A 13,706-nucleotide genomic window follows, 5' to 3' on the forward strand; every position below is an offset into this window, starting at 1 on the left:
TGCTGGACTAGCACCGGGGAGACCCGAGTTCAACTCCCCATTCAGCCATGATACTAGCTGGGTGACTCTGGGCCAGTCACTTCTCTCTCAGCCTAACCTACGTCACAGGGTTGTTGTGAGGAGAAACTCAAGTATGTAGTACACTGTTACGGGTTCCTTGGAGGAAGAGCGGGATATGATTAAAACAAAAAAACCCCACAAAACTAGGTTGCTGCTGGACATGAGGAACACCTGCTGTTCCCTCCACCATGCCTGTCACCTGGGTTGCCATTGGGTGCAAGAGCCATCTGCTGCCCCCTCAACTGAGCTGTAGCTGAGTTGCAGCTGGGCACAAGGGTTGCCCACCCCAAACCCCCTTTGCTGCATATCTCTCCATTGACTCTGGCAAGCCAAGTGTAAGAGTCACCACCAGACACCTGTCCAGTGAACCCAGCAGCTGGGTTGCTACTGCCTGTCATCCCCTGGCAATTGTGCTGCTGCTGAGTGCAAAAGCCACTGCTGCCCCTCCACCAAGCCTGGTGTCTGCGTTATGGCTGAATGGAAGGGCCACCCTCCACCCCTCCACAATGCTTGACAGCTGGGAGGTCACCCGTCATCCCCTCCACAGGAAACCTGCTATTCTCTATTGATTTAATCCGAAGACTAAAACATTTCTTCTACTGACCTCCTAGGAGCTTCCAATTCAGAGACTCCCTTTTAATCATCCTGCTACTCGTCCTGCTTCAACCTCTTTCCTGAATGTTATTTCTTTGATTCTCAAAGGAGGAGCCTCTTCTCTTCCTCCTCATCTTCCTGCTCCTCTCTCTTCTTCTCTCCAACTCCCTGGGGAGGTAGATGGAGAAGCTCCCAATATTTCCTCCACGGCTTCTAGTCTACCAAGTCATCTGTCACCAAGAACGACTAAGCAAAAGGAAAGTGCTTCCAGGATCCCACACTGACACCCTTCTCTCACCAAATGTGTCTGGAGTGATCTCATGCTATATCTTCATTCTTTCCCTGCTCCATGTATTGTCCGTTTTATTTATTTAAAATATTGCTATCCTCTAGTACACTGCTGCTTGAGGCAGGTTATGGTAAGGACACCTTAAAGCCGCAATAAATGATAAGACAAGTGTAAAAACAAAACTGCAGAAAGATAAAATGACAGACAGGACTAAAATGGACCCAAACCGAAAACTGTGAGGCATCAACAGCACATGCTTATGGGCCACTGCTGCCAAGAGTGAGAAAGGAGACAGTGAAGGAAGAAGAGTAGCAGCATGGCCTCTCGCCTACCTACCTGCCTGCCTGCTGCCCAGGCAGCCAAATGGCTAACTAAGAGATCCCGTCCCTCCATGCCACCTTGTATGTCCAGAGCAGTGCTGCTAACCAGGAAACTGTTAAGGGGGCATTTTATGCGTGTGTATGTGCTGGGGTGCGGGGGGAGGGACGTTCATGCTGGAAAGAGTGAGAGGTCTGCATGCAATGGGTTGAAATAATGTATTGTATTCATATTATTGCCATTACATGAAATCATGTAATGAAATCATGAGATACTTCTTTCAGATGGAAACAGTGATATCTACCTACCTATATTTGTATCTCTCTCTTCATCCCGGTAACCCAGGGTGGTGAACAACAAATTAAGAACAGCACCCAAATAAAAACCGTAATAAACGTTTCATTAAAAATAAAAACATGAAAACCCCACAGTTATAACCATCTATGAGGAAATGCATTGACCTGAATAAAAGGGAAGTCTTAAGACTTCTCCAGAAGACTGGGAGGGAGTGTGGGAGCTGTGCAGATCTCATCTGAGAGGGAGTTCCACACCTGGGGGCAACCACTGAGAAGGCCCTGTCCCACATGCTTGACAAATGAGGTTCAGTAGGTGTCAGTAACAGAGCAGTGCCCTCTCAGCCAAACTAGTCAGGTCGGTAGATTCAGCTGGGAGCAGGAAGTTCTTAAGGTACCTAGGGCACACATTAAAGAAGTATAATATGAGCACCGCTAGCAGCTCCAGATATTACTCTGGCTGCCGCATTCTGAACCACCTGTCATTTTTTAATACCTTTCAAGGCAGCTGCATGCATTATTGCATTGCAATAATCCAAAAACAATGTGACTGAGACATGAGCGTCAGAGTCCAGACCAGTCTTCTTGAGAAAGGGGTGCAGCTGGAACATGAGATGAATCTCTTCAAAGGCCCTCTTGGCCATCACTGTCATCTGATTCTGCAATGCTTTCAGATCCAGTAGAACCAATAGAAACCTATCCTAGTCTTCATGAACAACAGGATAATCCTATGCATGTCTATTCATGTCCAACAGCACTTACTCCCATATAAATGTGTATAGGATTGCAGGCTAATACAGTTAGTTAGTTTATTACTACCTCTTTGATTAACCAAAAACTCAGGTCTGAGGCTCATGAAATCCACATTTCTTCATACAGAATCCCTCAAAACACATACCAAGTCAAATATCAGAAATGAGGCTGGACAGGCATCTTTCAAGGATATTGTAGCAGATTTCTGTACTGAGCAGAGGGTTGGACCAGAGCACTTCCATATCCATTTCCTGAAAAATCATGATTCTGGTGCTTTTTAGTCATCAACTTGTGGAATTCTCTGCCACAAGATGTGGTGACAGTCAACAACCTGGATGGCTTCAGGAAGGGTTTGGATAACTTCATGGAGGAGAGGTCTATCAGCGGCTACTAGTTGGAGTGCTATAGGACACCTCCAGCCTCAGAGGCAAGATGCCTCTGAGTACCAGTTGCAGGGGAGTAAAAGCAGGAGAGAGGGCATGCCCCACTCAGCTCTTGCCTGTAGGCTTCTCAGAGGCATCTGGTGGACCACTGTGTGAAACAGGATGCTGGACTAGATGGGCCTTGGGCCTGATCCAGCAGGACTGTTCTTATGTTCTTAGTACTGTAATGGTCCCAAATAGGGCTGTGCACAAAACCGGTTCACCCAGTTCGGTTCAAATTCGAACCGGGTTCGAACCAGGAGGGGGTGGTTCAGTTTTGGTTTTGTTCGAACCACCCAAAAATTGGTACGATAGTAGCTGGCACCCAGTGGTACCTGCCACCCAAAGCAATCGGACATTGGTACAATTTTTAATGAATTTTTGAAAATTATTTTTATTTTTTTTCTCATAGGATATAATGGGACTCCAACCAGCCCATTATTCCTTATTGTGGAGCACCCATGGGTGTTTCTGATAGCTTCCTTGCCCACCCCAGGAACTACCAACCACCACACTCCACTCTACGACACCCCTTTCCCCCCGACATGAAGAAATACATTTGCTGCAATCCTAATTATTCTCTATGAGGCATTCAAAAATACTTTAACAATTCATCAATAATCAGAGGAGCGTCCAATTGCCTTGGGGTTTTGTGGGTGGTAGGCACCCCTGTCTGTCTACCACCCACCATACTTTTGTGCCCCTAGGTTCTCCACAATAGGGGATATGGACTGGTTCGGGTCCCATTATATTCTATGAGAAAAATAATTAAAAATATTTCAAATATTCATAAAAAATTGTAGGACTGTCTGATTGCTTCAGGGTTTGGGTGGTTGTTGGCAGCCATGGGTGCTTCACAATAAGGAATAATGGGATGGTTCGAGTCCCATTATACCCTATGAGAAAAAAATAAAAATAATTTTAAAAAATTCATTAAAAAATTGTTTGAGTGTCCAATTGCTTTGGGGTTTGGGTGACAGGTACCCCTGGGTGCCAGCTACCATCCTACCAATTTTTGGATGTCCGAACTGCTTCAAACCAGTTCAAACTGGTCCAAATATAACCACCCCCTGGTTCAGTTCGAATTCGAACCTGCAGCTCGAACCTGATGGCTGGTTCGGTTCGAATTCGAACCTTCAAACCACCCTGGTTTGAATTTGAACTGGTTTGAATTCGAACCGGTTCGCACATCCCTAGTCCCAAACCATGGATTTTTACACAGCATTCAGAGAATTCATGCCTTTGCCCCTCCCCCTTTTTTAAAAAGTAAGGAATTAACAGGAAACAATGGGTCTGTGATTTTTATATTGCAATTTGTTGACACAAGTATATTCTGTCATTTGATTGTGGATTGGGAGAATTCCCAGTGGAAAAAACCATGAAGTTCTGTGATTTGGATCCATATTTTTGTGTCATGTAGTGCCAGAGTGAGAGTCAACTACTGTAAATCTTTAATTATTGTTCATTATAATCTGGTAATCTGAGCTGTAGTAATAACTATATGAAACAAATGAAGACAGTCTTTATACATAAACTGAATCCCAATCTGCCTGACATCTCTTAAAGGTATAATCTCTTAATACAATCAATGATATATTTTTGATCTTGAGTCTGTATGGAATGAATACACCTGATCTAGATAAGCAAATCACACCAATTAATTACACAAAATCATTACTCAAGATATGTATAATTTGTATCAATAAATTAACTTAGACAAATGCTTGTTCTTAAAGTAGATAATGAATGCAGTAAATCACATAAGATTAACAGCAGTTATAAAGACAGACTCCAACTCTTTCCTTCCATCTTCTGATCGACTCTAGTTTCTTTAATGCCTTTCAATTAACCAGCTTTCAATGTATGACTTAATCATACATTAATGCTTCTCTGAGTAAGGGCAGGATGCCTCCTTGTCTTAAGGAGACAATCATTAGACCACTTCTGAAGAAGCCTGCCTTGGATTACTCACAGTTAAGCAATTACAGGCCTGTCTCCAACCTTCCATGGCTGGGCAAAGTGACTGAGAGGGTGGTGGCCTCCCAGGTCCAGGTGGCCTTAGAGGAAACTGATTATCTAGATGCATTTCAAACTGGCTTTCAGGAGGGCTATGGGGTGGAGACTGCCTTGGTCGGCCTGATGGATGATCTCCAATTGGGAATTGACAGAGGGCGTGTGATTCTGTTGGTCCTTTTGGATCTCTCGGCAGCTTTCAATACTATTGACCATAGTATTGTTCTGGAACGTCTGATGAGATTGTGGGTGGGAGGCACTGCTTTACAATGGTTCTGCTCTTACCTCATGGGCAGATTCCAGATGGTGTCTCTTGGAGACTGTTGTTCTTCAAAATCTGAACATTCATATGGTATCCCTCAGGGCTCCATAATGTCTCAGATGTTGTTTAACATCTACATGAAATTTCTGGGAAAGATCATCAAGAGATTTGGTGCAGGGTGTTATCAGTATGCTGATGACACCAAAATCTATTTCTCCATGTCAGCATCATCAGGAGAAGGCATAACCTATCTACATGCCTGCCTGGAGGCAGTAATGGGCTGGATGAGGGATAACAAACTGAGGCTAAATCCAGATAAGAAGGAGGTACTTATTGTGCGGGCCTGGAAATCGGGAGACGATTTTGAACTGCTGGTTCTAGATGGGTCACACTCCCCCAGAAGGAACAGGCATGCAGTCTGGGGGTGCTTCTGGATCCGAACCTCTCCCTGGTGTCTCAGGTTGAGGCGGTGGCCAGAGGTATTTTTATCAGCTTCAGCTGATATGCCAGCTGCATCCATTTCTTGAGATGAACCACCTCAAAATGGTAGTACGTATGCTGGTAACCTCTAGGCTGGATTACTGCAATGTGCTCTGTGTGGGGCTGCCTTTGTACGTAGTCCAGAAACTGCAGTTTGTCCAGAATGCGGTGGCCAGGTTAGTCTCTGGGTCATCAAGGAGAGAACATACCACTCCTGTGTTGAAAGAACTACACTGGCTGCTGATAAGTTTCCAGGCAAAATACAAGGTGCTGGTTATTACCTATAAAACCCTAAATAGCTTAGGCCCTGGGTATTTAAGAGAACATCTTCGCCATGAGCCCCACCACCTGTTAAGATCATCTGGAGAGGTTCATCTGTAGTTGCCACCAACTCGTTTGGTGGCTACTCAGGAACGGGCCTTCTCTGTTGCAGCCCCTGGATTTTGGACTATTCTCCCTGTTGAAATAAGAGCCTCCCCATCTTTGGCAACTTTTAAGATGGCACTGAAGACACATTTATTCACCCAGGCTTTTAATTAGATTCATGGTTTCAATTTTTAATGTTGGTTTTAAATTATTTTAATGTTAAAGATTTTAATGTTTTAAATGATTTTAATTGTAAACTGCCCAGAGACGCAAGTTTTGTGCGATATAGAAATATTTTTAATTGAATTAATCGGCTGAAAGGTGAGTTGGTTACTCAAGGAGATGACAGCAGTGGAGCCAGAGGGTGGTGCATATGACTAATGAAGTTTTTAAATCAATTCTGGAGCTCCTGGGCCAACCCTTACAAGTTTTGCAAGGAGTGTGGGGAGAAGGCCTCAGGGAAGGCACCCTTTCCTACCTCCCTTTACTCCAACCCATGCAGGCTTCGAATGTGGGCTGGCCTACCAAGGCATGAAGCAAGGTGGCACTGGGCATCTTGCTTCAGGTGCCTTAGGCAGCCTTAGGCTACCCCTGCCCAGGTGCCTCCAATGAAGGAGGACTGGGCTCCCCATTCTTATGAAGGGTTGTGGGAAGAGGTTTCTGATTTTCTGCCCTTTGCCTGCAGGGTGGCAAAGGAAGCCTTGATAGCAGCCTGCACTGCTTTTTAGCCTACTTTCCTTAAGTAAAGTAAGCTTATGAGATCACCCAGCTTTCTGTGTCCATGTGTGTATCCCCCTATCAACTTTGCAATACCTGGACCAATTTGAACCAAATTTGGTACTGTTGTAGGGATACTCAACAGCATAGTTTATTATGATGTCATCCACCCCAATTCAAGACAATGGATATGTTTGAGGAAAAAGTAGGCTAACTTGTGAATGTCTAACCAATCTGAACCGAATTTGCTCAATAGCATAGTTTGTAATGATGTCATCCACACTGATTCAAGATGGTGGACACATGAATGTTTGAGGCGCACGTGGACTAACTTGTGAATCGCTTAACTGATCTGAACCAAATTTGGTACAGTTGTAGTGACACATAGGGACACCTCAATGGTATAGATTGTGATGATGTCATCCACCCCAATTCAGGATGGTGGACACATGAACATTTGAGACACAAGTGGAGCCGATTTGAACTCCATTTAGTATCATTGTAGGGACACATAGGGACAGCTTGATGGCACAGTTTGTGATGGTGCCATCCACCCCAATTCAGGGTGGCAGCTGCATGAATGTTTGAGGCAAAAGTGGGAACCAAGTTGGATCAAATTTAGAAAGTTGTAGGGACAACTGTACTAAATTGAACCAAATTTCCTCAATGGCATAGTTTGTAATGATGTCATCCACCTCAATTCAAGATGGCGAACCCGTGAACATTTGAGGCTCAAGTGGAACCGATTTGAGATCAGTTTGTATAGCTGTAGGGACACATAGGGACAGCTTAATGGCATAGTTTGTGATGGTGCCATTCACCCCATTTCAAGATGGCAGATGCATGTATGTTTGAGGCACAAGTGGGAACCTATTTGGATCAAAACTGGTACATTTGTAGGGACACAAAGGGGCACTTCAACAGCATAGTTTATGATGATATCATCTACCCCAACTCAAGATGGTGGACATGTGAATGTTTGAGGTGAAAGTTGGCAATTATCAATTAAGATTATAGTGAAAGGAAAAGAGGCAGATTAGTTCTTACCATACCTTCTTGTTCTCGCTTGCCTCATAACTTTGAGATTTATGAGGCCCATTTTGCAAGTCACAGCTAAAGTTGTAGATCAAATTTCTACATGTAGACCATGTAGATCAAATTTCACTTGAAAGCATATTAAAAGAATAGCTGGATATATGAAGAATATCTACTGGGAAAAATTCTGAAGGAATTTTCTCAGTGAGACTAACAAAATTTCTCATGTGTATGATTTGCATACCTCTAGTCATAGCAGAACCAGAGAAACTCACACTTTTTCTTTTCCTACTTCTCTTTAACATCAGGCCTATAAGTACATCATTTTTAAAGGAAACATAGCGGAGGTTTTGCCATTAAAACAAAGAGCATCAGATGAACAGGGAGAATTCTGAAAGAATGAAATACATTGAAGAGTTGTTTGAATGTCATAAAGACTGAACTTGGGAATGGCAGTGTTTAAAAGTCAGTGTTCAAAAGTTGTAAGAATCAGAAGTGAAAGTTGCTATTGAAGGTGAATATAAAAAGTTATCAGGATGTGAGCAAAGTGATGTCGGGGGGGGGGGGGGGAACCAAGACAGGAATTAGCAAAGTTTCAGAAGAAGAGAAAGCACTGGGTAAAAGCTGAAGTTTGTGACTAGGTACAGGATGTAATAATTGTACTTAAATGCATTTAGGTATTTAACGATGGAAAAAAGCAAATGCAAACTTGGTTTGAGGCTCGAGATTTTTGTCAAACAATTGGAGGAGATCTGATTTCTATCCATAGCCATGAAGAACAGGAAGTGATTTCTCAAAGGTGAGTTTAATAAAATGCTTACTCCTTTACATTATCTCAGGATCAATATAGGAACATAGTAAGCTGCCACATACTGAGTCAGACCATAGGTCCATCTAGCTCAGCATTGTCTACATAGACTGACAGCGGCTTCTCCAAGGTTGCAGGCAGGAATCTCTCTCAGCCCTATCTTGGAGATGCCAGGGAGAGAACTTTGAACCTTCTGCTCTTCCCAGAGCAGCTCCATCCCCTAAAGCAGTGGTGGCGAACCTTGGCACTCCAGCTGTTGTTGAACTACAACTCCCATCATCCCCAGCCACAATTACTGTGGCTGGGGATGGTGGGAGTTGTAGTTCAAAAACAGCTGGAGTGCCAAGGTTCGCCACCACTGCCCTAAAGGATTCCCCTTAGGGGATGGAGCTGCTCACACATCTTACAGTGCTCACACATCAAGTCTCCCATTCAAATGCAACCAGGGCAGACCCTGCTTAGCTAAGGGGGCAAGTCATGCTTGTTACCACAAGACCAGCTCTCCTCTCCTGGATCCATATTCAAGCAAAAGGGGTGTGCATGACTCGTATTAAACTACAATGTTTTCTGAGAATAAGGATAAGACAGGCAGACATGACAACCAAGGAGTAATCCAATGATATAGTTTTATACTTGTTTCTTGAAGCATGAATAGAACTAGGTAGGATGGTGAAAATGCTTGCTTGAAGGACTAACCGTATATTGTACTCATATGTGTAAGAGAGACCAAACAGTTTTTCTTTCTGTCTCTCTCTTTTGCTCTTTTGCTCTTCCTATCTTACTCTCCTTGAAAAAGAATTAAAAACAGCTATGGGAGGGAACAATTTTTTGAGCAGAGAACTGACAGTGGTATAGTTCTTTCATCCCTATTCCACCTTTCTTTTACCTGTTCCATAAACCCTGATGGTTTCAATGGACTCCCATGCCCAGGATTCAAATGATGTTTAACTATGTTTTGAATCCTTCAGGGAGAAACCTGCTTGGGAGGGATGATCTGGAGCAGAGAAGCTGTAGATGGCTTCTCCACTTTCTCAAAACCACCCAGTCATTTCCTTTCCAAAAGGGCAACTCAACACTGCAGGGGCTGGAGAATTCCATGCCAATCAGTCAGAAGCCCAAAGTTAAGCAATCACATCCTGTAGGTTTAATTCACAACACGGTCAAAAACGGTCCAGGGGCCTTTGATCAATCTCCTATTGTGCCTCTGGTACCCCTACTTGGCAGTAAGAGGGAAAGGACCTTTTTCTTCTGGACTCCTCTCTTGGGGGTCACTGCTTTGCTTTGGAAGCAGAAGCCCTGATCTTAAGAGGGATAATAATAATAATAATAATAATAATAATAATAATAATAATTCGATTTCTATACCGCCCTTCCAAAAATGGCTCAGGGCGGTTTACAAAGAGAAATAATAAATAACAAATAAGATGGCTCCCTGTCCCCAAAGGGCTCACATTCTAAAAAGAAACATAAGACACACACCAGCAACAGTCACTGGAAGTACTGTGCTGGGGGTGGATAGGGCCAGTTACTCTCCCCCTGCTAAATAAAGAGAATCACCACGGTAAAAGGTGCCTCTTTGCCCAGTTAGCAGGGATGTTGCTCTACAAAACATCCCTGGTTTGTTTTTCTTTCTCCCTTGACCAGGTTCTGGGGCTTCCCTGACAATGTAAGCAGAAGATCACCTCTGTGGGAACCTCAGATGGATTTGTCTCCCCAGCCCACTTAGAGCCCTACCTACCTCCATCTAGATATCCACAATCTACTTCTGGAACATTGGATCGAGTCTCACGATCAGTGAGACCTGGTTTGGGGCAGTGAGCGGGAAGAGCGGGCTAAGCCCGCTCTCCCCACTCATGAGTGGGGAGGAAGCCCTGGGCAGCCGGATCGGCCACCCACACAATGGCCAGCTCTGTGACGGAGCCGGTGGGGGGTGGGGGGAGCGGGGGCCATGTGGCCCCCGCAAGCCCTAGTATGCTCTGAGAGAGTATGCATGGCATATTGGGGAGACCCCCGGAGCCAGGAGGCAGCTTTTTACCTCCCGGTCGGGGGTCTACTTGTGAGTAGCCACAGCACGAAGCCGCGCTGTGGCTACTCACGATCCTAAAAAGCAGGTTTGCTGGAGCACTCGCTCAGCAAACCTGCTTTTTAGCAGGGGTTCTCGAGCGGGTTACCCACTCAAGAACCACCGGGCACGGCTTCGAGCCCGGTGGTTCTTACGACCAACAAAAATTAGGCTAGCCTCTGCTAGCCTGATTTTTGTTGATCGTGAGAATCGCCCCATTGTCTCTTTTGTTTTCTGCTTCCTTTCTGCTTCTTCCCCTGCTGCTTGTCTTCTACCCCTCCTAAAAGGATTTTACTCTGCCTCCCACACATCCTGGTGCTGTCTTTGGGCTGTCCTGCCTGTGCATGGGCTTGGCTAGTCCCTCAGCTCTATGGAACTCTTGGGTGCTGTCATTGCTGACTGTCACCACCTGAGATTTTGGCTAGCATCAGGTCAGAGGAGTGGCCACCAGGATGAGTGTGGGCCATATATAGTCATTCTAGGATTGCTGGCATATAAATGAAATAAATAATTTTAAAAATATACCCTCTCCAGAAAGAGAGAGGCAGACAGACAGGAAGAACACCAAACACAAAGTTTTAAGAATGTTTAACTTTTCAAAGGAGGTATATTTGACCCTATTTCCTATCAAGACTTAACCATATCCTTTTAAATTTAGTTTTAGATTTCGTAGATATTGGATTGGATTAAATACCTTGGACCCTGAAAAAGGAGTTAGTTGGAGTGATGGATCTCCTGTAAGTAAATTGTTAAGACCGGTATATTGATGGCATTTTTATTCACCATATTGAGATAATATATAATCTTAAGGTGTTGATTGGAGACTTTTGCTCTTCAAAACCTGAGCTTAAGTATGGTGTCCCTCAAGGCTCTATACTTTCTCCACTGCTTTTTAACATCTACATGAAACCGCTGGGAGAGATCATCAGGGGATTTGGAGCTGGGTGTTACCAGTATGCTGATGACACCCAGATCTACTTCTCCATGTCAACCTCTTCAGGAGCTGGCATATCCTCCCTAAATGCCTGCCTGGAAGAAGTAATGGGCTGGATGAAGGAAAATAAACTGAAACTGAATCCAGATAAAATGGAGATACTTATTGTGCGAGGTCAGAACTCTAGACACGATTTTGATCTATCTGTTCTAGATGGGGTCAAACTTCCCCAAAAGGAACAGGTTCGCAATCTGGAAGTACTTCTGGATTCACACCTCTCCCTGGTTTCTCAGGTTGAGGCAATGGCCAGAGGTGCTTTTTATCAGCTCCGGCTGATACGCCAGCTGCACCCGTTTCTCAAGATCAGTGACCTCAAAACAGTGGTACATCTGTTGGTAACTTCCAGACTTGACTTCTGTAATGCGCTCTATGTGGAGCTGCCTTTGTACGTAGTCTGGAAACTTCAGTTGGTACAGAATGCAGCAACCAGGTTGGTCTCTGAGTCATCTTAGAGAGACCACGTTACTCCTTTACTGATGGAGCTACACTGGCTGCCAGTAGGTTTCCAGACAGAATACAAAGTGCTAGTTGTAACTTACAGAGCCCTAAATAGCTTAGGCCCTGGGTATCTAAGAGAGCGTCTTCTTCGCTACGAGCCCCACCGCCTGAGAGAGGCTGAGAGAGAAGTGACTGACCCAAAGTCACCCAGCTAGTATCATGGCTGAATGGGGATTTGAACTTGGGTCTCCCCGGTCCTAGTCCAGCACTCTAACCACTACACCATGCTGGCATTTTAAACCAGAAGCCACAGCAAAAGGCAAGTGCTTTGTAGGAGTGAAGAGGACATTGTGCCTGCTGACCCCTGGCCCCCACAAGGTTCCTAGTGAGGGGTAACAGGGTGGGGCAATGACACATCCTGTCAGGACTGACAGTCATGTTGGGACTCCACCAGAGTTCCACACCAACAACGGGGAACTCAGTCAGAGGTTCCAGTTGTTGGGGCTCCTTGCTCTCAGTGCACATGCCATCCGATGGCATATCAGGTCCAATATGCTTGTTGGGTTGTTGCCTGTCAAGCTGACCCGACTGCACAACCCTGAATGGAAGTACATTGCTTGCATACTGATTGCTTCTATAAACCCACCTGAATGATCTATGGATCTTCTGTTGTGTGGTGGAACATCCATGTAGACACGCCACCTTTGAGTGAAAGGGTTCAAGGAATCCAGGCCATCAATGAAAAGATGGCCCCCCCATGCCCCCATACCAAAGGAAACAGTGGCAGGGGGTCATTGCTGGAGAGCTGGAGACTGTTGCGCATGATGTCTGGAGCTCCCATTGCACCCCATCCAGAGCATATACTGTATAGCAAGCCCCCATTGCGTGGAACCCCCATTGCACATGGCCCAATCCCCAGAGGGCCTGCCCCAGTCTTCCCAATTACATTTCCAGGCAGTGTTTGGCTCTGGTTCTAAATCAGAGCCTGGTTTAAGGCTAGCTGTGGAAATTTCTTGAAAACAAGGAGGCTGAAGGGGGGGGGGCGAGGAAGCTTAGAAAGGCAAGAGGTTAGTTTACCTACCCTTCCTGGTTAAGTTGGTGTGCTCATTGCATGTTGACAGAGAGGCCTCTTCATGAGTAATCAAGCAGGAAAGCAAAGAAGAGCTGCTAGGAGCTAATGGCTACATCTCACATGTATGAGAGTCCTTAGGATAGTGATCCAAACAGATTTCCAAGACCATGTGCTTTGGCTTGAGGTAGATATACTTCAAAACCTGTCCTGAGGTAGTTTCCAAGCCATTCTACCCATCCTGAAGGTGGCAGATTCCACGAACAACAAAGAAATACTTTGCTGAATGGCATTAGTCACTTTGAGCATAAATTTGCCAGGCAAAGCTATGTAGATGTGATGCTTGTGTAGAATAGAACTGTGCTGGACTGTCCTTGCCAGCTAAGTTGTTAATTCATTATGGGTTAGGAAATGTGCCATTTATCTGCATGCCCCCCCGAGGTGTGCTCCACTGTTATCTCTTGCAAAATGGAGGATTTCTTCCCTGATTGACTCTCCTTTTGAAATGGCTACTGGCTACTGCCTTCTCCCTAAAAGAGAGGGGTAGGGATGTTCCATTCAATCTTTGCTATTCTGAGCTTAGGGCATGTTGCCCCACACTTTCCCAGAGCCTCAGGCTGTGTAACCCTCCAAAGTGAAATAGAGAAAGGGTGCTTTCTGGGCTACCCAGAAATTGGGCTGTCTGGCAGCAGAAGATAACTCAGACCTTTTTGCTTTGAACCTGGACTATGGA

At 45.0% G+C, this 13,706-nt stretch overlaps 1 protein-coding gene across 1 annotated transcript in view; it reads left to right on the top strand.

Moving 5' to 3' along the window:
* Positions 1-13,706, top strand: part of LOC128331967 (macrophage mannose receptor 1-like) — a 103,425-nt gene that overhangs the window by 29,373 nt on the left and 60,346 nt on the right. The window contains exons 13-14 of the mRNA XM_053266083.1: positions 8,280-8,401; positions 11,131-11,209. Of these exons, the coding sequence (XP_053122058.1) occupies positions 8,280-8,401; positions 11,131-11,209 (201 nt within the window). The remainder of the gene's footprint in view (positions 1-8,279; positions 8,402-11,130; positions 11,210-13,706) is intronic.

This window comes from Hemicordylus capensis, chromosome 6 (genome assembly GCF_027244095.1).
Source record: "Hemicordylus capensis ecotype Gifberg chromosome 6, rHemCap1.1.pri, whole genome shotgun sequence".
NCBI classification, from domain to species: domain Eukaryota; kingdom Metazoa; phylum Chordata; class Lepidosauria; order Squamata; family Cordylidae; genus Hemicordylus; species Hemicordylus capensis.